At 41.4% G+C, this 25,164-nt stretch overlaps 1 protein-coding gene across 4 annotated transcripts in view; it reads right to left on the reverse strand.

The window, feature by feature from the left end:
- PLA2R1 (phospholipase A2 receptor 1) overlaps positions 1-25,164 on the reverse strand; it is a 126,058-nt gene that overhangs the window by 97,995 nt on the left and 2,899 nt on the right. For 3 of the 4 annotated variants that reach the window (XM_067026160.1, XM_067026157.1, XM_067026158.1), the window contains exons 2-4: positions 13,172-13,555; positions 10,168-10,341; positions 143-316 (exon numbers count right to left, since the gene is read on the reverse strand). In XM_067026160.1, the coding sequence (XP_066882261.1) occupies positions 143-316; positions 10,168-10,341; positions 13,172-13,555 (732 nt within the window). The remainder of the gene's footprint in view (positions 1-142; positions 317-10,167; positions 10,342-13,171; positions 13,556-25,164) is intronic. The other variant, XM_067026159.1, reaches the window with a different exon arrangement.

Raw genomic sequence — 25,164 nt, forward strand, 5'->3', positions numbered from 1 at the left:
AGTTTGGGCCATGTTAATAACAGAAGTATATTTTCCAAGGGACCTTTTTTTTCCAGAAGGTATCTTGGCATACATGGACATAACTGTAAACACCAATCATTTTAATTGTACCAACATCAATCTGCATCATCCACCTACTTACTCCTTACGAAATTTTCTTCAGTCTCATCTGCAATACTTAATAAAGCACCTCCTTGCATCTGGCATGAAGAGTGTGCTTCGCTCCAGGAGAGGGAGGAAAGCAGGTTGAATTGGTAGCAAATGTGTGAATTGAGATCCTTCTCCCAGACAGCGTCACAACCCACCTCTGTAGATGCTGAAAACAAAATCCATTAAAACATTATATTCTTATTTTATCTATACGGCAATATATTTCTAAGATGAATTTGAATGGCATGATTCCAACTTGCAACTTCTAAAACTTCAGAGCCCTTATCTATTCTTGATTAGGTCTTTATGATGAAATCTGCATTGTTTTCCCATAAACACTTTATGGTAAAACTTGTTCAAGATTGAAAGGAAATTCAAGAAATTATCAATAAAGAAGCTCTGATCCTTTCTGGGAAAATGACATTAGCTATTTTTAAGAGAAGGAAATATAACTGGAGTATAGATATTTGTGAAAATAACATCTGAATTCTTTAAAGTCAGAACTTTATACTGAAAGCTGTGTGAACTGAAGTATTTATTTGAGATAGATGCAAATATTGTTTCAAAAAGCTTTTCCCTGCAAATACCAAAATGCTAGATGGAATAAAAGGGATACAGTAGAAACATGACTCTAAAATGAACAGAAGTTTTCAAATAAACATTGAGAACAGGAGCACTGATATTTAGTTTAAGAAAGTTCTTTCAGTCAAAAGGAGGAGAAGCAAAATCCACTTGCAAAACATTGGCCAAGGATTGTGTAGTTTGCTTAAAAGTAAATTTAATAAAATATGAGGGCTTCCCTGGTGGCACAGTGGTTGAGAGTCCACCTGCCGATGCAGAGGACACGGGTTCGTGCCCCTGTCCGGGAAGATCCCACATGCCGCAGAGCGGCTGGGCCTGTGAACTATGGCTGCTGAGCCTGCGCATCCGGAGCCTGTGCTCCGCAACAGGAGAGACCACAACAGTGAGAGGCCCACGTACCGAAAAAAAAAAAAAAAAAAAAAAAAAAAATTGGTTTTAACTACAATATAAGAATTTGTATTTCTACGCTGTCAGACACAAGTCCTCTCTTTGCTTCTCTGGATGGGCTGTGTGTCACTCCATGGATCCGATTTGAAGATTTCATGGTAACAGTGGAATGAAAGTGCCACCCCAGGCCTGGGCACTGTGATGTGTTCTTCTGATCTCCCTTCAGGACTGAAGGCCTAATTTCCCCAGCCGCCACCAGACACCTCTCAACATGAAGCCTTCTTCAAGGATTGCCTTGGTTGAAGAGGCTCTTTGCCCAATACCACTCTCCCTTCCTAAGTACAGTCTGCAAACCATGACTGGTCAGTGCAGGGCTATAAGACCCCTCCTCTCACCCCAACTAGGGGCAAATCCAGCCTGAGAACTCCTTGTGGGTCAGTGTGGGGAGTCACCAGCCCTGCATCACCATCCTGTGCAATCCTGCCCTCTTCCCTTCATTTCCATGTGTATGGATCCTGAGACCCCTCCCCAGGAGGCCTCCTGCATGCTCATCTTGGCCTCAGAGACTGCTCCCCGGGAACTCCCTTGACACAGGGTCCCGTCCTGGCCCGGGGCATTTGCGTGTATTTATTCTTAATCCTCTTGCTTATTCATAACTAACTTCTGCTTCTAAGCCACTGAAAATGGCAGGCTGGTACATTTACTTTTTCTTGAAAAATTCTAATCTAAGGGATACCATCAGATTGTTATATTTCTTTGCATCTTTGCTTGTGTCGCTAAATTCTGAGCTCCTTGAAGGAAGCAGCTATGTCCTATATATCTTTGCATCTCCTACTGTTTGAAGAAAGATTGCCAAAAATCTTTTGCATGATGGTGATTTTTTTTCCCTTTCAAAATACACCTTTCTTCTAATGAACTGAAGTATATTCACGTCCACACCGATTTTATTATAGATTATGACTGAGATGCAGCCATTTCTCCTTGTCTATTAATATGGCTTTTTTGTCATCCCTAAGGATACAGCTTTGTCATTGTCATTGTTGTCATTGTCCCAGGTGTATCTTTCCTGCCACTTAAAAAAATGGTTGAATTCTTTTAAGAAAGAGAACTCTTATACTATTCAAGCAACTCCAGGCTACAAAGTTACTATTTTTCTCTCTCTCTTTGGTCTTTCATATACTCAGCAAATAGTTATTGAATATCTGCTCCCTGAAAAGTGCTTTGTTGGTAAATCTCATGTAAAAGGGATACCAAACCAAGTCAGGACTTCCTGCTGTTCATCTCCAATGACTTACATGCTCCTTGGTAGCCCTGATCACAGTTGAGATTAAATGACGCATTATGGGATTGCTTATTGATTGTCTGTTTTTCCTGATAAAATTAAGTATCAGGAAAGCAGGTACCATATTCCATCTTTTTCATGTTATTTCCCAAGCTTGCCACCAGAATTTAAAGGCAGTTAGGCGGAGGAGACTATGCTATCAAAGGAAGCTGAGAAGTGGTGGCCACAAAGGAAGGAGGAAAACTAGTAGGTGTGGGTCCCAGAAGCCCAAGGAAAGAGATGGTGTCAGTTGGTTACACGTTGTTGAATCTTCCAGTAAGATGAGAACTGAGTCCATTAGTGACTTCTATGGAGCATGTTCCAACAGAGAAACCCAATCGTCTGTCTGCTCCGTGCCTGCATCCAACAGGTGAGCACTGCCAAGAAAAGTCATCCGATGGATTCATTATCAACCACCCCCGAAACTTCCTGGAAACATTACCAGTTTTCCCTAAAAAGCTTGCTCTCCCAGCAGCCAGCGTGTTCATTTCACACCTTTCCTGTTGTCCAAACCTCTCACTCTTTCTTCCCCCTCTTCAGAGAAAGTCCACAGCCACTGGACTCGTTTCTCCTCATTTTCCCCATCACTTAATCCGTCAACCTTCTTGGACCTGTACTATCCTCTCCTTCCCTCCCATGGAGAAGGTGTCTTTACATCCATAAAAGGCCAGTCTGTCCATCTATGATCTGGACCCTATTTCCTTCTGCCTTCTGAGAGACCATATTTATTTCACCAATTGTTTCACTTTCCTGCATCCTCAACCTCTTTCTGTTAGATCCTTTCCAGATGCATTCAAAGATGACCTAGCAGCTCTCATCCTTAAAAAATAAGAAACAAAAAAAATTCCCTCCCTTGGCCTCCCCATCGCAGTCTCTGCCTTTTCTCTACCCCCATTAATCACATATTTTTATACGTATGCTGTCTCTAATTTCTCATCTCTCATTTACTCTTTAAAAAATACAGTTTCACTGAGATATAATTAACATGCCATATAACTCACCCATTTAAAGTATATAGTTCAATGGTTTTTAGTATATTCAAAGTGCAACCATCACCACAATCAAGTTTAGAACATTTTTGTGGGAACCTAATTCCCATTAGCAGTCCCTTACCATTTTTCCCTCAGTCCTCACCCCTACCCCCAGCCCAAGGCAACCACTAAACTAGTGTCTGTCTCTATAGATTTGCTTATTCTGAACATTTCATATAAGTGGAATTATACAGTGTGTGATCTTTTTGTGACTGGCTTCTTTCACTTAGCATAATGTTTCCAAGGGTCATCCATGTTGTAGCATATACCAGTACTTCATTTCTTTACATTGTCCAATAATATCCCATTAAATACTACTGGGTATACTACATGTTATTTATGCATTCATCAATAGGTAAACATTTGGGTTGTTTCTATTTTTTGGCTATTATAAATAATGTTGCTATAAGCATTTGTGTAAAGGTTTTTGTGTAGGTATATGTTTTCATTTCTCCTGGATATATACTTAGGAGTAGAATTAGGGGTCATATGGTAACCCAATGTTTGACCTTTTAAGGAACTGACAGACTGTTTTCCAAAGCAGCTGTATCCTTTTACAATCCTTCCAGCAGTGGATGAGAGTTCCAATTTCTCTGTATCCTTGTCAGCATTTGTTATTGTCTGTCTCTTTGATTTTAGCCATCCTGTGGGATGTAAAGTGGTATCTCACTGTGGTTTTTGTTTGAATTTCCCTGAATTTCTAATGATACTGAGCATCTTTTCATGTGGTTATTGGCCATTTGTAAATCTTTTTTTGGAGAAATGTCTATTCAGACATTTTACCCATTTTTAAATTGGGATTTTTTTTTTTTTTTTTTTTTTTTCGGTATGCGGGCCTCTCACTGTTGTGGCCTCTCCCGTTGCGGAGCACAGGCTCCGGACGCACAGGCTCAGCGGCCATGGCTCACGGGCTTAGTTGCTCCACGGCATGTGGGATCTTCCCGGACCAGGGCACGAACCCGTGTCTCCTGCATTGGCAGGCGGATTCTCAACCACTGCGCCACCAGGGAAGCCCTTAAATTGGGATTTTTGTCTTTTTATTATTGAGTTATGAGTTCTTTATATATTCTAGATATAGGTCCCTTATTAGATATCTGATTTGCAAATATTTTACCCCATTCTGTGTGTTGTCTTTTCACTTTCTTGATTGTGTCCTTTGAAACACAAAAATTTTTGATTTTGATTAAGTTCAACTTATCTATTTTTTTCTTTTGTTGCTTGCATTTTGGTGTCATATCTAAGAAATCATTGCATTTTCAAGATCATGAAGATTTACCCCTATGTATTCTTGTAAGAATTTTATAGTTTTATCTCTTCCATGTAAGTTTTTAAAATTTATTATGAGTTAATTTTTTTTATAAGGTGAGAGATGGGAGTTTCATCTTATTATTTTGAATGTGGAATCCAGTTTCCCTGCACCATTTTTTGAAAAGACTATTGTTTCCCCATTGAATTGTCTTGGCATCCTTGTCAAAAATCAATTAATCATAAGTGTGGCCTCTCAATTTTATTCCTTTTGACAGTATCACATTGTCTTGATTACAGTCGCTTTGCATACATTTTGAAAATGAGAAGTATAAGTCCTCCAACTTTGTTCTTCCTTTTCATGATTATTTTGGCTCTTCTGGGTCCTTTGAATTTCCATGTGAATTTTAGGATGGAGTCAGCTAGGATTTTGATAAAGATTGCTGTAGTAGTGCCATCTTAGCAATATTAAGTCCTCTGATCACATGGAATGTCTTTCCATTTATTTAATTTTCTTTAATTTCTTTCAACAATATTTTGTAGTTTTTAGAGAGAAGTTTTTCATGTCTTTTGTTAAATTTTTCCTAAGGATTTTATCCTTTTGGATGTTACAATAAATGGATTTGTTTTCTCTCTGTCTCTTTTTTTATTTGTTTTCTTAATTTAATTTCTGGATTGTTCATTGCTACAGTATTGAAGTACAATTGATTTTTGTATATTGATCTTGCATCCTGTGAATGAGTCTATTTGTTGTAGTAGTTATTTTAGTGGATTACTTAAGATTTTATGCATACAAGATCATGTCATCTGCAGATAGAGATAGTTTTACAACCCCCTTTCCAATCTAGATGACTTTAATTTTCTTGCCTATTTGCCCAGGCTAGAGCCTCCAGTACAATGTTAAATAGAGGTGTTGAGAGTGGATAGTCTGTCTTATTCCTGATCTTATGGGAAAGCATCAAGTCTTCTACCATCAAGTATGCTGGCTGTGGGTTTTTCAGAGATTCCCTTTATCAGGTTGAGGAAATTCTCTTTTGTTTTCAGTTTAGTTTTTTTTTTTTTCATGAAGGGATGTAAAGTTTTGTCAAATGTTTTTTCTGCATCTATTGAGATAATTGTGTGTCCTTTCTCCTATTTAAATAGGTATTACATTAATTGATTTTCAGATTTTCAACCAATCTTACATTCTTGGGATAAGTTCCAGTTGGTCATGGTGTACAATTCTTTTTATATGTTGTTGGATTCTGTTTGTTAGTATTTTGTTGAGGATTTTTGCATGTATATTCATAAGAGATATTAGTCTGTAGTTTTCTTTTCTTGTGATGTCTTTAGTTTCAGTACCATGGTAATACTGGCCTCATAAAATGAATTGGGAAGTGTTCCTTCCTTCCTCTCCTGTTTTTCCATTTACTCTTTAACCCACTCAATCTGGTAACTAGAGTATATCTTGTCAAGGCCATCAATGACCTCCATGTTGCCAGATCCAGCAAACACTTAGTTTCAGACCTTGTCAAATCCGTCCCTTCAGCAGCATTCACTTGAATGTGAACTTCATTAGGGCAGGCACCATGACTTTCATCTTTCACATTTGTGGTTATAATCACAGCACCCAGTTGAGTGCTTGGTGCATAGCAGGTGTCCAATACATATTTGTGGAAAAGAGTGAATGAATGGCTTGTGGAAATGGAGGTCAGGCATACATCTTCAGAGAAGCCAAGAAGAGACAGTGCTCTGAGGAACGAAAGCAAGGTGAAGGGGTGTATACAATTCTTTTGAGAAGTCTGTCTATGCAGGGGATGAAAGAGATAGGTATTTTCAGGAGGCTGAAGTGGAGATGAAGGAGTTGTATTATTTTAAGATGTTATTTTAAGACGTGAGTAGGTTTAACTGCTAATGAGAAGGATCCATCATTCATCTATGTTAGAGTAGGAGTGTGCACTGGAATCAGCTAGAAGGCTTGTTAAGACACAGATTGCTGGGGCTGCACTTCTAGAATGTCTGATATAGGTGTCTGGGATGTAGCTGGTAATTTGCCTTTCTAGCAAGTTCTCAGAGAATGCTGATGCTGCTGGAACCACACTTTGAGAAACACTGAGATACAAGTTGGAGAAGATTGGACGGGAGGCTCCAGAGTCCAGATGGCGAGATTTGCCCTACGTAGGAGGAGGACCACTATTGCACAGGAAGGAGAAAAAGGAGATGGGTGCAAACCCAGGTAGGCTTAAAGGCTTGGGAGCAGGAAGTTGTCAAAACTTCCCTTCTGATGGATCCTGTTCTCTTTGAGAGGTAGGGATTGAGGTCATCTCTTAAGAGTTGGGAAGGAGAATGTAGGGCAGGGTTAGAAGTCAGGGGAGAGTAGAGAGGTTTGTGTGACCCTTGCGGGGAGTGAGAGAGCAGCATGACAAGAGACACATAATAATACTGCTGACAAAGCTGAGGTTGTCTGTCATACATCAATATTGGTACCTATCTGTTCTGTTACATCACTCAAGTTACTGATAAAAATTGTATCAGGTGAATAAGGTTCCAGGGCAATCAGATCATCCCAGAGGTTAGTACCCTAAAAATATCTCAAACGAACCAAGCCTGACTCTCCAGCTGTGTAAGACACACAACCAGAATGGACATAGTATGACACAGAATTGCCTCTAAACAAACCCAGAAAGATTCCTCTATATCATCCTTGTTCCTGAAGATCTATAGTGACAGATGTTTTATCACATCCCTCCCTGCTAGTGTGTTTTTTTATGTCTTTATTAGCACTAAATTTACATTGTGCTCACTTACAATCAACGTTTTTAAAAAGGGCATTATTCTACATTGAGATACTAAAAAATTTCTGTGTAAGAAAGATGAGATACAGAAGTATGAATCTAGGGGGCTTCCCTGGTGGCGCAGTGGTTGAGAGTCCGCCTGCCGATGCGGGGGACGCGGGTTTGTGCCCCGGTCCGGGAGGATCCCACATGCCGCTGAGCGGCTGGGCCCGTGAGCCATGGCCGCTGGGCCTGCGCGTCCGGAGCCTGTGCTCCGCAATGGGAGAGGCCACAACAGTGAGAGGCCCGCAAAAAAAAAAAAAAAAAGAAGTATGAATCTTTGCTTCAATCTACTCACTCCTCTCTGTTCTGTCCACTTTTTGACCCCATGGAAAGAACTATCTGCTTGCTCAGATTCCAGTCTCCAGCACATCGTTTTGAGTTAAGTTGGCCACCAGGAACCAAAAGTAACAAGAAAGGAAGACAACTGGAACTGTAATTTAGCACTGCACAAATAAACATCCTCTCTGCTGGCTGTGCTAAAGGTTAGGAGAGTTGGAACCTGGCAGGCTGTCAAGTGGAGGACGCTTCTGAACTGTAGGAAGCTGAACAAATAGATAGTCGAGGGACTGAAAAGCCCTGGGCACAACTAAACCCAGGCTTCCACCCGGGAAACCATAACTGGTTAAAGTGACAGAGCATGGTGACAGTGCTTTTCAAAGAATCTCAAGGAGAATAGTGTAGTTTAAAACAGTATTAGGGCCATGTGAAATACATGTTAATCTTATTAGTATTGGTTTATTTACTTTTAATAATGACATCTACTGGAGGTGGAAATGGAAAGAGAAGATGATGTAAATAATGTGACATCTGACTCCAGAATCCAAGGAGTGTGGGGATTACATGTACATACACCTCCATACAGACGTTCAGATTCAGATAGAGAAGGCTCATGATCTGACAGTTAATAAATGATGAAATACTTTCATGCTGGTTGGTGAAGAGCTGCTGTCCTGAGCTCCTCAAGTGCCCCTTGCTGCCTCAGCATCCCCTCACATTACAGCAGATAAGGGGTTAATACCAGCAGTGGGCCTCTGGGACTCCTAACCACCACATTAAGGTCTCCATTTGGATTGACCAAGAGCTCATACTAGATTGGTTGCTAAATGTCTTGATATCACCCCTGTATATAGATGTATGTTGCATAGAGCTACCTGCATATTATGAATTATCTGATGAAGAATTATCTGCCACAGGATCACCTGCACCACTTGTCAAAAATGCAAATGCTCACTGCATCTCTGGGACTGGGCAAGGATATATGTTTTAAACTATGCCCCAGGTGATTCTAGAGCAGTATGTCAAATATAGTCTGCATTTCCAGGCATGGAGCAAATCTGTCTGTCCTGCATTCCATCTAGAGGCCAAGTTCTTTGAAGAGAGGGTCCTAAGTCCTAACACTATGCTTAGCTTAGGGCTGTTGACAGATAATAAAGAGGTAGGATCATTGATTCAGAAGCACATGCTGAAAGGATAAATTAGGCCTGATGATGATATGATGATGATGATGGTAATCCTGGTGAGTACCAGGTACTATGATAAGTGGCTTAGATGCATCATCTAATTGTATCCTCTCAATAACCCGAATAGGTACTGTTATTATCTCCATTTTATAATGAGGAAGCTAAGACTCAGGATCTCATTGTTGGGAAGAAGCAGGACTCCAACCTTGGTCTTTCCCATTTCAAAACCTACACTCTTTCTTATTCACTAAGCTGTACTGGCTCTTAGATTAGAAAACAATTCAACAGCAATTTATAAATCAGATTCTTTGGAGTTAATCTCTTCAATTTCTTTTTGTTTCAATTTCTTTATGGCATTTTGTTAACTATGTGGAGGGAAGGTAGGCATGGAAGATGAAGAGATTGCAAAAGCTATATTCTCTGCCTTGCAGAAACCAAGGTGAAGGAAATTGAATATAGAAAGTAGAAGGTATATATAAATAACCCCCAATACTTAAGAACTACTGGAAACCTTTAAGCTAAATGAAAATACAATAAAATAATAAAGTACTAACTGACAAAAAAAAATTTAGAACATTGCAGCTGTCATTGGACCTTGCAAATCGGGTTAAGAAGAGAAAAAGATTTTGAGGTTATAGCTAGAAATCGAATAACAAGGAAAAGGAATCAAGACAAGAAGTCATTGTCAAGAAATAACGAGGGCGACTGTGATTTTAAAAAGATCATCAAGGGCCAGCTGATGCCTGGACTTGACAATGGGCAAGGCAAGCAGTCAGGACATGGAGAAGTTAAGGCAGCTCATAAGAGGGAGTGGATTAGAAGGATAACTGAGCTTTATATGCATTCAGGTTTGTTTTGAAGTATCCTGCCTGGAAGCTGGGATTAATGATATCACAGAGTATTATAATTTGATTCCGGTTAAAGCATCCTATTTACTGAACTTAATGAGGAATGGCTCATTAACATCTTTTGAACTTAAGGAAAAAAAGGAATATGCATCAGAATTGTCTTTTCAAGGCAAAAACAAACACAAAATCAAAGTCTGGATAAATGGAATCAAAGAGCTAATTCAGATTTTAGTAGATCAATCTCAGTGCTTTCCTTTAGATACAGTAACTTTCTAATCATCCTTGATTCCTTCATGACATATGGGGAAGACTAGATTTTATTCTTACTGGGATCTGGGCAAAATCCCCACTTCTCATCTCTTTCGTATCGGCTGGTCGTGGCACACCACAGCAAGTTGTCTTCCCGCCCTTCCCGGGTACATTCATGATGCCACTGCCGGTTATACTGGAAGGGAAACATGCACGGTGCCCCGTGGGCGTTCCCTTTGATTGTATACAAATCTAGGAGAAAGAAAAGGACAAAGTCAAATAAGTAGTATGTCAGCTTTATCTTTGGAAACTGTCATAAAGTGAATGCATTTTTTATCGACTGAAACCTACACTGGGCAAGGCCCTTGCTTTACCACAGTGAACCCTCAGGACTTCAGTGTCTAGTGTATGGAAAAGTACAAGGCTGAGTGCTGTGTTCAGGGGAAATGCTGATAAATGGTTTGTTTGTATGTTTATCTCTTTGTTTATTTACTATGGTGCACTGCTACAGTAGCATACGTATTTGTGAATGGATGAGAAGAAAAAATTTATCTATTTATTATTATTTTTTAAATTTAACTATAGTTGATTTACAATATTGTGTTAGTTTCAGGTATACAGCTTCAGATTCTTTTCCATTATTGGTTATTTCAAGATATTGTATGTAGTTGGAGATTTCACTTAAAATATCTTCCAGTCCCCAAATACATTAGCCATCAGCATCTGAATCTCGAGGTTCATAGGCATTTATTAATTTATTCATTCAGCAGACATCTGTTGAGCATTTAATGTGTCCAGCACTGGGTATATGATATAATAGTGAACAAATGAGTAAAAATTGGCTTTCATATGGAGCTTCTGTTCTAGTGGGGAGAAAAAAAGAGAAAGCAAATATACAAGTAAACATGTAATTTCAGGTAGTGATAAGTACCATGAAGAAAAACAAAATACTGTAAGAACAGAATGACTGTGTGTATGTGTGTGTGTGTGTGTGTGTGTGTGTGTGTGTGTGTCTGTGTATGTGTGAAGGGGTGGAGGCACTATTCTTGATAAGGTGGTCAGGGAAGTCCCCTCTGAATAAGAACTGGGGGAAGAGAGGTTTAAGTCTTTGGAAAAGAGTTCTTGGGGCATAAGGAGCAGCAAGTACGGGGAAGTACGAGAGACCTGAGACAAGAACTGTGCCGGGTGGACGGGGAGGAGCAGGGAGGCCCAGTGCGAAGCGGAACCAGGAAGGCACTGGAGCATCAGCTCACAGAGGGCCGGTTCTGCCGCATCATGGGCTTTGACCTTTACCCTGGAGGCAGTGGGAAGTCATCAGTGGGTTTTGAATGGGAAAGTCACATGATCCGATTTTTAAAGACTCACGGGGTGCACAGTGACAAACAGAATGTACACAGAGAGAGGGCAAAGTGGATGTCTGGCTGGAGGCCCCTGCAGTGGTCTAGGAGAAAGATGGCCCTGCTGAGTGGCCGGCTGGCTGCTCCCTCAGAGTATTTCAATGATCAGACATCCTTGGCCTCAAGCAGGAAACAACAACTTTTCATGACTCAGCTGGGGCTTTCTATAGTGAGGGGTATCAGGGCCACCCTCAATTAAATCCGTAGGTCCTGGAGTGAAAGGGCTGGCTGTGGAGATTCCCACCCTCTCCCACAGCTGGTAGGGGGGCGGGTGTTGCCTGAGCTCACTCCACACCGCCAGCCCTAGAGGTTGAGGCTGTTAGGAACTACTGGTATACCAGGACACATCCTCTTGTTTCCTTCCTCTGCCTTCTACTCAGTCTTCCTCTGCATGAATTGTGAGTGTGGACATATGGCTAAAATGTTAACCTGGAACAAAATGCCAAGTTCTTCCTTAGAACTGTAGATTATTCAGAGTGCTGGTTTGCAGCACTTGCTTTATTGTAGTGAGTCCTGAAAATGGCTTGCTCTTGGCTCTGTCTCTTTACTCGTTTCTCGCAGGTACAGGAGAAAGTCTTGCTTTAAATCTTGGAAGCTCCTGTTCTGCTTCCTAGAATTCTTAGAAATAGAAGCTCTTATTAAGCCATAATTCTACAGAGCACCACGAGGGCAGGGCCCACAGCTGTCTTGTTGGCCTTTGTAAATCAGATGCCCGGCACAGAAACAGTTAGTGTTCAATGAATGTGTAATGGATGGTGAATAGGTGGGTGAATGAATGAAGAGAGCTACAAAACAAAACCTGACAAACAGTTTTGAGGTTTCAGAATTTCAGAACTAAGCTGCTTTCTTTCTCTGTTTAAAAATACCAAATATCACAGAACTATGGAAGATGAAAACACCTCCCCCTACCCGCCACCAAAACCATGCTTTCCTACTCCCCGGCACACACCAAATAACCCCTGACAATAGTCTGCCTTTAAATGCCCTGTAACATGGGACTTCCCTGGTGGTCCAGTGGTTAAGACTTTGTCCTCCAATGTAGGGGGTGTGGGTTTGATCCCTGGTCGGGGAGCTAAGATCCCACAGGTCTCGGGGTCAAAAAACCAAAACATGAAACAGAAGCTATATCATAACAAATTCAATAAAGACTTTAAAAATGGTCCACATCAAAAAATCTTTAAAAAAAAAAAAATAAATAAAATGCCTTGTAACATAACCACCACATGGACGCCAGCCAGGCCTCAGGAGGCACTGAGGTGCCCTGCAGACACGCTCCATACATGGGACAAAGTTTCTACAATAAAAGAAATAATGACAGGAGAGGCTCTTATTTTCATCCTGAAAGTCTAACTTCAAAAAATCTTTTCCTTCTATTTTTATTTTCTTTCTCCCTCGTCCTCCTGTTCTTTCTCCTTTCCATTGATTCCCAAAGTTATTTAAGTGTTTTCTCCTCTAATACCTTTAAATTCGCAGTTCTGCTTCTTTAGCAGAATTTAGCAAGCCCATTCCAAGACTCCAGTAATCCTTTTACAATAAGCGAGTAAGCAACTAAATTGTATTTAGCAGAAGTGCCTGGAGGTTCTAGGTGCTGTGCACCTCTTTCAGATATTTTACAAATCTTTACTTATGGGCAAACTTGATAAACATATCATTTCATGCGTACTTCGGTTGAAATTCTTTTTTACCTTTGTTCAGATATTCACAAATGCCTCCACCGCCTGACATATAGGAAACCCACTTATGAAGATATTTCCAGGAGGCCACAAGCGTGTTGTTGTGCTTCACCTGGACCATGTACTGGAGTGGGCCGGTGATCATCTTCCTGTTACAGCGCCACTTCAAGGAAATGTGGGTGGAATCACACTCGTATATGCTCAGTGGCTGCTCTGGATTAGACACATTCAGGCCCAGGCAGCCACTGCCTCCGATGTTAAAGAGGCGGTGATTTGAAGCCCACTTCCACAGCATGTACTTGTTGGGTGGTTTGCAACTCTCCAGGGTCAGTGTAGATTTGCCAGCTTGAATGCATTTCTCGAGGTTCTCACTTTGGATGATGAAGATCCCTTTATCTGAAACAGCAAAATAGAAGATATGGTATAGAAACTTCATATATAATTAACCAGTGTCGGGAGGATCCCAATGTGCATGTCTGAGCTGTGATATGTCACACTGACAGCTGTCACAAACAGATCTGAAGTTGATGCTTGGGGTCCACCACAGGGGCTTGAGTTGCACAAAACAAAGGAGTTTCTTGGGAAGCATGCATGGACTTATTAGAGCTAATGGAAAACCTCTGGTCTAAGACTGCATTGGCCCTGCAGTAACAAGGGATGCTTGTGAATCCACTCTGGAATGGTACTGATAGAAAAGGAGCTCGCCACAACTGAAGAGAGAGCGGGGATTGGTGATAATACTCAGCGCTGCAAGGGAGAGACATTGGGTACCCAGAGGCATGGTGACACTTTGGTTTTCTTCAGACAAGTGCCTGAATGTTAGGAATATGGTAGCTGAATCAAGAGCCACTGAAATGAAAATTTCCACCATCAAAAATTTCATCCTGTAGTAGAAAACCTAAAGGGTAGAAGTCAAGGGCTGCTTTGTGTCTTGATACAAGACGCAATGCTGGTATGAAAAAATGCTTCTCCACGTTTGTTTTCTGTGCTGGGTCCATCAGGTGTAGAAGGGTGGGGACATACGCTCTGGGGATGGCCTCTTCCTGGGAGCATCCTTATTGGGCAACAGCAGACAGATGTCCAGGACACTAGGTGAGACCCCTCACCTAGGTGCATGAGAGGTTGCAAGACCACTATGACAGGATTGAAACCACATGGGCCACATGGGAATGTGGAGGAAGTAGGCATTTTGTGATACACCCCTGAGCCTCTAACCTTCGGGAACCAGAAGAAGAGAGTTGGGTGAGTTTCCTGTGGAAAAGCTGGCAGGGCCCAGCCAGGGCTTAGTGGTATCTACCTGCCCACTACCTGACTTTACCTCAAGTCGCTGGCCTGGAAGGCATCTATTACACAGCAGTTATGAACATGTCCTCCCACAGGTTTTCTGAAGGTGGAAATCATGTCTGATTTCTTTTGTCCAAGTTCAGAGTGTCCTGAGAACATCGTGGAAGTTCAGTAAATGTTTGATGTTGATTAAACACGCTGGCAGCTGCTGCTTACTTAGGCTCATGGTTGCTGGGTTACTCAGCTCAGACTGTCTGGTCAGGTCCAAGAGCTCTTTTGTTCTCCTATTCACTAGGTTCAGCTCTCACATCTTACTTCCTGTCCATTCTTCAAAAATCTAAAGGGACATTATCAGGTTCCCTTAAAACGGCTGTGATTTAGGGCCAGGCATGTGCAGTGGCAGGGGCATAGTGGACACAGGCAGAGCCTTCTAGAGATTGGGAACACTGCAGAATGAGCGTCCTCATGCACTGGAATGTTTCATTTTGGTAAAAGTTCTTTTTGTTTTTCTAAAGTTGCTCAGGCCAAGAAGAACTGATTTACAATAACCAAAATCACTTAAGCCACTGTTGAAAAAAGATTGTCAGTGTATTAATGGAAGCTATACTTCATGCAATAATTGATAACCTTATTTATAACCATATATTTGAGGAGTTGAATTAGTTGTCAGAAAATTGCTTTGATCACCATACATCAGAATAAAAGAGAAAGGAGTGGGGGCAGGGGGCAGAGAATGAACTGTTTTAGGGAGATTTCATTTAGATCAGGAAATTTGTTTTCCTAATGAAGCCCATGTCTGTGTGGTTATTAGTATAGTCATTCAAGATCAAATCTACCCCTCGCCAATGCAGTGGACTCTGATAATTATTAACCTTCTCTCCAGCTCTCCTATTCACCTTTTCATGTCTGGGTAGAATGTTAACCTTAATTTCTGTTGTAATCTACTAATAACTTTCTAGCTAGCCCAGAGTCCCATTAATTTTTCACTAAAGGATAATTATTTTACTATAATTGTTCTGTAGTTTAGCTTCTATCTAATATATATGTTCAAATATATCCAGCTCTGCAACTCACTGGCTGTACTATAGCCCCTGGGCCTCAGTTTATACACCTAAGATAGGTGGGTAGACTACCTGGCTGGTGGTTGAGAGCTCTGGAATCAGGCAGATCCACCACAGACCAGACTTGTAACTTTGGGCAAATTTCTTGATCTCTGTGAGCCTTGCCTTTCCTCTTTGAACTAGGAATATGTATGATACTCACCTCATAAGGATGTTAAGGGCATTCCATTAAATAACCCTTGCAAAGCACAACACGCACTACCGTGGCACTGGAAGACCTCAGTAAATGTGAATTGTTGTTATTATTGTCATTACCATCTTTCTGGCTTCCTGATTCTTAGTCTGAAGATCCAGCCATAGGTCTGGTTGAACACCTGTAGAGTACTAATTTGAGCATACCCCAAAAGACTTCTAGCATTAGCACAAAAGCTCATTTTTACTTTAGATTCTGCAGCACATAGTAGGTGTAGACTTTTTAGTTTTAAACAATCCAGAAATACCATGCTATCACCTTTCATGGAGGAAAAATATTCCTCAAATAACCAGGTGACAAAATCTTTGTTTCATTTGTTCAAATGCATGTGTGATTATGAATTGAGTCTTCATCTATTCATCTTCCACACTGTCAACCTGTAAAGTCTATACTGCAGCTCTCTTACATGAAAGACAGAAATGCTTGATGTTGACCAGCAGTGTATGGATGGGTAAATGAGTGGTCTGTAAGTAAATGGACATGGAAATTATAAATCACTAAAATTTGAGGTGAATAAATAATGTTTTAAAATGTCCAAATTATTAAGTGTTAAAAGAAAAGGAGTGGTAGAATCAGAGCTTCTGTAGTTCTACCACTGGTCATAAAAACACCTTTCCAAAGCAGAAGATATTAGACAAACTTAATTCCCTGCTGCTCAATTTTAGGGTGCTATCATATTTCTAAGCCCAGCTGCCTTTAGGATGTGGCTTTGGAAAAGTTCCTCAGAATGTATCATAAACAAGTAGCTCTGGCTTACCAATAACAATAAACATGCCATCTCCAAAAGAATAATATGTCACACTAAGCTAAAAAACAGCCCAATCCCATTTTCCCATTAAGCTGTAATAGAATCTGGTCCTAGCACCATTAATCTCCATAAATTCACTGAAGAGAAAACAACTGTTTTCAAATAGACTCTGAGGAAACCCAATATAGGTATCAATATTTGGATTATCATTTTATGTGTATATGAGTCATCTCTAACAAAAACATAATATGAAAATAAGCCACCAATCCTTAGTGTCTGTTGACAGATTTCAGAAACAATGAAGATCAAATGTGGGAGGAATCAAGATTGATTATATATGTCAAGGACATCAGTTCTGCTTGAACACTGATTAAGTGATTAATGAAGTACTGCCAGAATTACTAAATCTCTTTGCAGTAAAATGCTATTATACTTCCCTTCATAATTATAAGTTTAGGAGGAGAAAAAGGATTGATTTACTAGAAGTAACTTATAAACTAATTTTCATCCTTAAAAAATAAAATAAAATCCATAGAAGATACGGGCTCTACTCTCTACTTCTGAGTTCCTTTTGAGACGAGATCATTTTAGATCCACCCTTTGGCCTCACAAGATGACATGTATTTCTAAGGAATGGAAGGAGAATTTCTTTATTCATTTATTTCTTTATTCATTCTTTGAACAAGCATTCATTGGTTGCTGACTATGTGGAAGGCACTGTGTAGGGTACCAGAGATAGAGGAATCATTTATCTAAATATCTGGTCTTTAAAACTATATCTATTCTTTCTGGAATCATGGGAAATCTCCTAGTTAACAAAAAGAAGGGAGTTCCATCAGTTCCAAAGAAAACATTGTAACTGCACTTAAAATAAGCCCTTAAAAACAAGTGATGAAAGATAAGAAAAAGAAAATAGACCAGAATTTAAAACACTTGACCGGATCTTCAAGTGATGTCATGTGTGAGGTGGACATGGCGCCTCAGTGTCATCAGACCTTTCTAGGTGGAGAGTGCGTGCGTGCATGTGTGTGTGTGTGTGTGTGTGTGTGTGTGTGCACGCGCGCGCACATGTACTGGCCCATTTTCCGGGGAGGAGACAGCAGAACAGCACTGGAAGGAACATGGACATAGCAGAGGAGACTACCTACCCATACACCCAGAACCATGAACTTCAGCGCTGGATGGGACTGTAAAGCTCATTTAACTGAATCATTCTTATACATTTTTTTTCCAAATCCATTTTTTTCTTAGAAGTTTTATATTGATATACTTAGTGAAAACCATATGGGTCTAACTCTATTTACATCCATTCATTTATAACCTAGAAAGCAGAAAATGAGCTGCTGTAGATTGTTGCCAAATAATTTGAAGTGGGAAACTCGAAATTTCAAACAAACATTAATTGAGCGCCTAATATGGTGGTGTGTTAGGAGCCCTGCAGATAGAAGGATATATGTGCCATAGTGTTTGCCCTCAAGGAACTGATGTTCTCCCTGGGAGTACATCATGAAGTGTACAGGAAGAACTATAACTTAATGCCAAAATACATATTGACGTAAGAGGTATAAGCACAATAAGGTGGAAGGCTGGAGTTAGAAGGGGTCACTTTTGCCTAGAAGATCAGATCAATCAATCAATCAGTCACTTTCTCGCAAGAACACACACACACACTTTCATTCAACAAACATTTGATAAGGAACTAATATTTGTTGCACATAGAGGTACATGGGTGAATTAGACCAGCATGGGTGCCTGTCCTCATTACAGAGGGAGAGTTCAGATAGTGCAGGAGGTATAGACCGAGAGGTGAATGGTTGGGCCAGGGGGCACTGTGGACAGAGCAAAAGTCATCAAAGCTCAGAGGTGATGAAAATAATTAGCTCTAGGGTGACAAGAGCCTCATTATCTAAAAGTGTTTGGTGGTTGTAGAATATAAAGTTGGAAAGAGGTGGTTTGGGGCCATTTTATGAAGAGCTTAAATTTTATTCAAAAATTTGTATATTATTCAGATAAAGGGAATTTTTGGAACAAGAGAAGGCATGACTGAGGCTGTGGTGTGTAAGATGAATCAGGGTGGTAAATCATTCGATAAAAACATTTATTGAGCATTTTTGTGTTCCCAGCATGGTTTTAGGAGAGTAGAGGTGTGAGACAAATGTCCAAGTTCCTGGCCTGGAGGAGTTCTCACTTAGCTGGGATGAGACAGCCCATGTCCAGAATGGAGAACAGTCTGGAAGACTATTGCTTTGATCTGGCAAGAGAGACAGAGGTGTCAGTTCAAATGGTGGTGATGAGAAATGGAAGGGAATGAATGGTTAGACTCTAGTCACTAGAGAGAGAATTCAAAGAGGGAAGAAATGACAGGATTTGGTGATCGATAGAATGGGAGGATTCTGGAAAAGGTAGTTTCAATGACTTGTTTTCTGGCTTCAGGAATCTGATACACTGTCAGATGCCGGCCAATCCCTATGATACCATGAGGTTGGAGTCTAAAGCCTGGGGCTGCGATTAGTGTTGGAAGAGTGCCAAACTGGGGGTCCCTGCAGGAAGTTCCTCTTGAGGCCCTTCCACTTCAGGCTCAGCACCCCTTCTGATCACTTCCACCTGCCTTTTAGTGTCCCCTTATACTTTAAACAGCTCCTCTTAGAACTGGCTGAGGTATGAAGTGTTAGGTAAATAAGATACGATTTGAAATGTTAAACCTTGGTGAGATGTATGTTCTTCTGATTAAAAAAAAAAACACAACACTTGAGACAAACAATGAAACAATTCCTAAAGAAATCCTCTTTTTATGGTGGATTTTGGGCAAGCAAAGGGTTTTCTGGTGTTTAATAAATAACACCATGATGGTGACACCTAATCCAACCGACGTATAAACCAGCCTCTGGGCCCTTCCATGTTATGGGAACTGGAAGGAAAAGCTCAAATGCACGGTTCACATCAAGTGCAATGTTTGAGACAAGCTTCCTAATAGGAAGCCCACAGCTTGCCAACTGCACTCCAATTTCGATCTCCTACTCCATTCCCCTGGGTTTAAACCTCTTCTACTCCATCTACCCACACAGCTGGTGCTGGGCTCACGCATTTCCTTCCCTGGATCGTCTCTTGAATCTGTCCAGTTCCTTGCTCTTCTGACAGTATCTCAGTTTCGGCATGGAAAGGGTCCAGGAAGTATGGGGAGGACATCTCTGCCCTGAAACCAATCTAAAGCTGAGCAGCTTCTCTCTTGAGATGTACCGACATTTTCCAGCTACACAAATTCAGGTTTGTCCTGTCCAGTGACTCAGATTCAGATTTGATTGTTTTCCTTACTTAGATTACTCTGTAGCAGGAAGGGATGCTGTGTGGGGCTGAATCATGTCCCATTCATGGCTGAACAATGCAGAGCAGCTGGATTCTTAATATGACTTTCCAAACCAATAAGCAAGGAATTTCTGACGTTTGCAGCATGCAGCATGTGCACTGTACTTGAAAGGGCAGAACAAAGTGAAAAGTGTGTTCTGTCCTCCTTGGCCATCTCTGCATGAATACTTGAATTTTTATCCCAGATCATCTGAGATTTGGTGTTTATCTCTTGACAATCTGACAGCACTAACAAAGCCTATGGCTTCCTATCAATTGATTTCTATAATCAACTAAAAAGTTAAGTATGTTTTAAAATATCCCCTTGTCCTGTCTCAGAACTTCTCTTTCCCTGCCCTAGCATTGTCCTTGACTTTGAGCCTTCTTTATTCTCCTGCAGCTTCTGAACCTGGATAATCACCACCTCCACAGGCCCATGGGACCCCTCTTGCTAAATCTTTTTACATGTTCTCTTCCCTTTTCTTTCTAATCCTCAAATCGTCACTCCAAGTTCCACGAGGTATACAATACTCTTTCTCACGCGCAGGAAAAATGAAACCCGGCTTAATCTGCTTCACCCGGCTCCAGTTTTGTCAGGATTCAAATTGCCTGTCACCAACCCCTGTGTGAAGTAGATTAACCCTTCCAAACTCTTCTCGCCACTCTCATTCCCTCCCCGCACCCCCCCTTCGTCCATCACATTTAGCAGTAAATCTTCTGACCTCTGCAGAAAATCTTCTCTTTCAAAGTTCTTCGCTGTGTCTCTGTATCTTACCAGTGAATTTTTAAACTGAGTTGAAAACATTTTTCTTCCTTTTAGCTTTTAGTCTATTCCTCCGTCATTTTTGTCTTTATTTTACTGGAAAGTATCTAACAGACATTCAGACATTGTTGGTGTAAAACTCGTTATTCACAGCGGCTCCGTTAACATCTTATAGACTGTGCTGAAAATATACCATCTCAGTAACCAGGGAGTCTTGCTACAGAAGACCACGTTATGGCAAGAAACAATAAGACAGAACGTTGTTAAACTTCCCTCAACATGCCTTCCTGTGGAAGCCCTGGGGGATATGATTCAAAGACTGGGTCACCAAAACAAACAAAAGCAGAAAACAACTCAGCCAACAACCAAACAACCCTGGAAATGATGTGACGTTATTGAAAGCAAAAGTGTTTACACTGAGCTGTCCATCTTATCTGCTTTGAGAATATACTCACTAAAGAAAAATATCTATTTACTTAAGTGGGAGACAGAAGTGAAAACACAGCCAAGAGACTTCCCTGGTGGTCCAGTGGTTAAGACTCTGCACTCCCAATGCAGGGCGCCCAGGTTCTATCCCTGGTCAGGGAACTAGATCCCGTATGCCGCAACTAAGAGCCTGCATGCCACAACTGAAACTCCGGCACACAGCAGTGAAGATCCAGCATGCTGCAACTAAGACCCGGTGCAGCCAAATAAGTAAATAAATATTTTTTAAAAAGAAAGAAAGAAAAAGGAAACCCAACCAAATCCAACTCTTAATGGTAGATATATTGTTAGTCCTTGTATTTGTTTGCTAAAGCTGCCATCACAAAGTACCACAAACTGAGTGGCTTAAACAGAAATTTGTTATCTCACAGATCTGGAGGTTACAAGTCAAAAATCAAGGTGTCAGCTGGGTTGGCTCCTTGGAGGCCTGTGAGGGAAGGATCTGTTCCAGGCCTCTTTCCTTGGCTTGTAGATGGCTGTCTTCTCCTTGTGTCTCTTCATATCATCTACTCTCTTTGCATATTTCTGTGTCCAAATTTTCCCTTCTTAGGTGGACATCAGTCATATTAAATTAGGGCCCACCCTAATCACCTCATTGTAATTTGATTACATCTGAAAAGACCTTATCTCCAAATGAAGCCTCATTCTGAGGTATGTGGGGGGTTATGAATTCAACATCTTAATTTTGAGGAGGACACAATTCACCTCATAACAGTCCCATGCTTCTTATTCAGCTATGTAATTCACAGAGCCCAGAGTAAAATGAAAATGTAGGGCCCTGGAGGGGACAAGGAAGTCTAGTCAATATTCACTTTCCGTGGGCCTGTGAGGGGTTGCAACCTCTGTGGCAGAAAGATCTGGGAACACACTCAGTACCTGGACTGGGGACAGGTGATAGGTCCCCACTCAGTCCTCACGGAACATGCAATGGTGCTGCCAACCCAGTGGGGACAGCAGCCTTGTCTTGCCCCCAGATACCACTGGCCATCCACTCCCAGGCCCTGGTCCTCCAGTTTCCCAGCCCCAAGGCAACCTGGTTGCCATGGTGGGAGGAGCACAGGAGTATGGAGGGGGAGGCTGAAAACCCACCCAAGGAAAATGGGGAGGTGACGTGAGGAGGGACTGAGATTTACTGGAGGCTTTAATCTCTTGGTCTGTGCTCCATTGTCCCACAGGATTTCACATCCAAAGCTCAAATTCAGAAATAAAAATTACTAAGAATTTCAAGACCCCAAACCACAGAGCATTCAACCCCAAGGGCAAGGCCCTGCTGAGCATGGAGCCCTACGAGACAGTTCTGGTCACACGCCCATAAAGACTGCCCTGTTAACTGGCCAAGGCTAACACTGTGGAAAAAAGACCTTGGCAAACCACAAAGCACTTCTTTTAGGGCAGAAATGCTTGAGGTTGAGAGTATCTGCCTTAGTTTCTCCATCTGTACAATGGGCTTAATAAATTATAGTGCTGTCCTCATAGGATACTGATAAGGACCACCTCAGTCACTACGACCCCTTTATAAATGTTAGTAAGAGAAAAACAGATCTTAACTTTGGACATGGGTAGTGAAAAATAGCAGCAAAATAAGACAACAATGTTTATAGTTAAATAATTACTTTGAATTTCCTGTTTCTATTTTCATAACCGAAAAGGAAAGTTCTCAAGAGCGTGATGCAAAAAGCCAGTAGTAATGAAATTTTTTCATTAGCATATTTCTTTGGAACTGTAGTAGTCTGGAAAGTATAGTAAATTAGAAAGTCATGTGGCCCCGCGTGAAAGCAGAGAACTCTTGTCTATTTTGTTTAGCTCTGTATCACAGAACCCAGTTTATAGGAATTCTCATAAAATTCCTCCATTTTTCTTGAATGACTTTATAAAATATTCTACCCTAAGTGACTTACTATATAAGGTGTTCTTGTGTTTGTTTCTTTTATGAACTGTAATATTTCTTTTCACTCTGATCAATTAAAAAATATAATTTATGTTCCTAGCTTTGTTTTGGAACATCTCCTAAAAGGCTTTCAAGGATAATTTCTAAAAGAAGATGGAGACAAGGGTCTATAAATGTCTCAAATACATTACTTTGATAGATCATATGAAGATTCATCACATAGGGATGAGTTCAGAAGAGGCAGAACAAAGAATTGTTTCTTCAGAAACCCTGATATAAATAAGCAAATTCTTAGCTCAAGGAAGGGAAGCTGAGGGGACAACGAAACTCTGTGTGGCTCAACCTTTCTGGTAATTGGCATGGAACCCACATGGTGTAGTATCAGTTACTGTGACAACCAAAAATAGGAAAAGAGGTTAGGAGCTAATGAGAAAGAGTAAAAAGGACCAGAAAAATTGGAAGTCTATGCTGACTCTCAAAGGCTCATGAGGAAAGAAGCCAGTCAGAGAAAATGGGATGAGAAAAGTATAAAGTGGAAGAGTTTCTGAAAGATGATGAATGGAGATGGAAGAAACAGAGTCTGAGGGTTGGAGTGATTGACGGCCAGGCAGGGCAGCTAAACCAGGAGCTGACCATGCTTTTACTTAAATTCCAAATCCCCAGATTAGGAGAATGGCTCGTTGCCCAGGGATATAAAAATTGCCTAGAAAAAAAATCAATGGCTTTGCACATTTCGGCTATGTGAAAACATTTACTCCTACATGTAGAAGTACAGGTTTAGAAAAGGAGGAGTTGAAGAGAGAAAGAGGCTGGCCTCCTGTTCCTCCTGTCACGAAATCAAGTCACATGCTCCCAGCAAACAGCGGGATAAGAATCAGCTATTTTAGGGCTTCCCTGGTGGCACAGTGGTTGAGAGTCCGCCTGCTGATGCAGGGGACACGGGTTCATGCCCCAGTCTGGGAGGATCCCACATGCCGCGGAGCGGCTGGGCCCGTGAGCCATGGCCACTGAGCCTGCGCGTCCAGAGCCTGTGCTCTGCAATGGGAGAGGCCACGGCAGTGAGAGCCTGCGTACCACACACACACACAAAAGAATGAGCTATTTTATCAGGTTGCAAGGCTATACAGGGGCCCTCTGCATTAGTGCTTGTGGATCCGGTTTACATCCCTACTCTACAAGTTCCTGTAGGTGCAAGTTACTCAACCTGTCTTCACCTGTGAAGGAAGGGTATGCAGTAATAGCACCCAGCTGGCTGTGGTGAGGGGCATTTTGACCTTTGAATTAGACATGGGAGCCAAGGGGAAAATCTCAGGATCACGACTCCTCCCCACTGCTGCCTCCAGGGGGTGGCTCTTACCACCCTCTTTTGGAAACCTCTCCTTTATGGCACCCTCTCTTCACTGCTCCATACCGAGTGCACCGCCCTGAACCTCTTCCTCACATTCACTATGTGACTCTAGCAAACACTTCATTGGCCTCCCCACCCCAAGGCCTTTAACTCCCAACACTCTGGCCCAGTGTTTTCTTCAGTGCAGGCTGTGGCTCATTAATGCATCATGAAATCAAAATAGAGTGGAACATTACAAAGCAAAATAGAGTAGAACAGAGTAGAAAAGTAGCAGCACATCATATCAGGTACGGGTGTTTTTTAATGAAACTTTTGTTTCAGACGTATATGTCTGTACTGCTCTGGACGCTCGGTTCCTTGACCCCCTCTGCTCCGAGGACCTTCTTTCACTTGTTCTCACTTTAGTGACCACTTCTGCAACATAACTTGGACATGGTCACTACTGAGAATGGACCCACCTCCAAAATTCATTATTTCCATTGTATAATCACTACCCTTCCTGTTCTGCCATCTCTCTCATATCCTTACTTTCACCCTCACTTCCCTTGGTCATTGCCCATTCAAAAGAGCCTACCTTGACAGTCTCTGAGGACTGACACAGCTGTGGGCTCCCTCCACCCTTGCTTCTGGGAAGCTGAGTGCTGTAGGGGAAGCTCTCTTACTACGTTGGTTGGGGCCATTTCACATTTATCATTTTCAGCCCTCAATGTCGCTTCAAAATTATTTACTTGCCCCCAGTTCATTTCCTTTAGCAACCTCCACAGAGACTATGCCCACTTTTCCCCAGGATGCCCTGTCCCCTTCTTTGATCTCCCCTCTACCCTCCCAGTAT

Source organism: Kogia breviceps, chromosome 2 (genome assembly GCF_026419965.1).
Source record: "Kogia breviceps isolate mKogBre1 chromosome 2, mKogBre1 haplotype 1, whole genome shotgun sequence".
NCBI lineage: Eukaryota > Metazoa > Chordata > Mammalia > Artiodactyla > Physeteridae > Kogia > Kogia breviceps.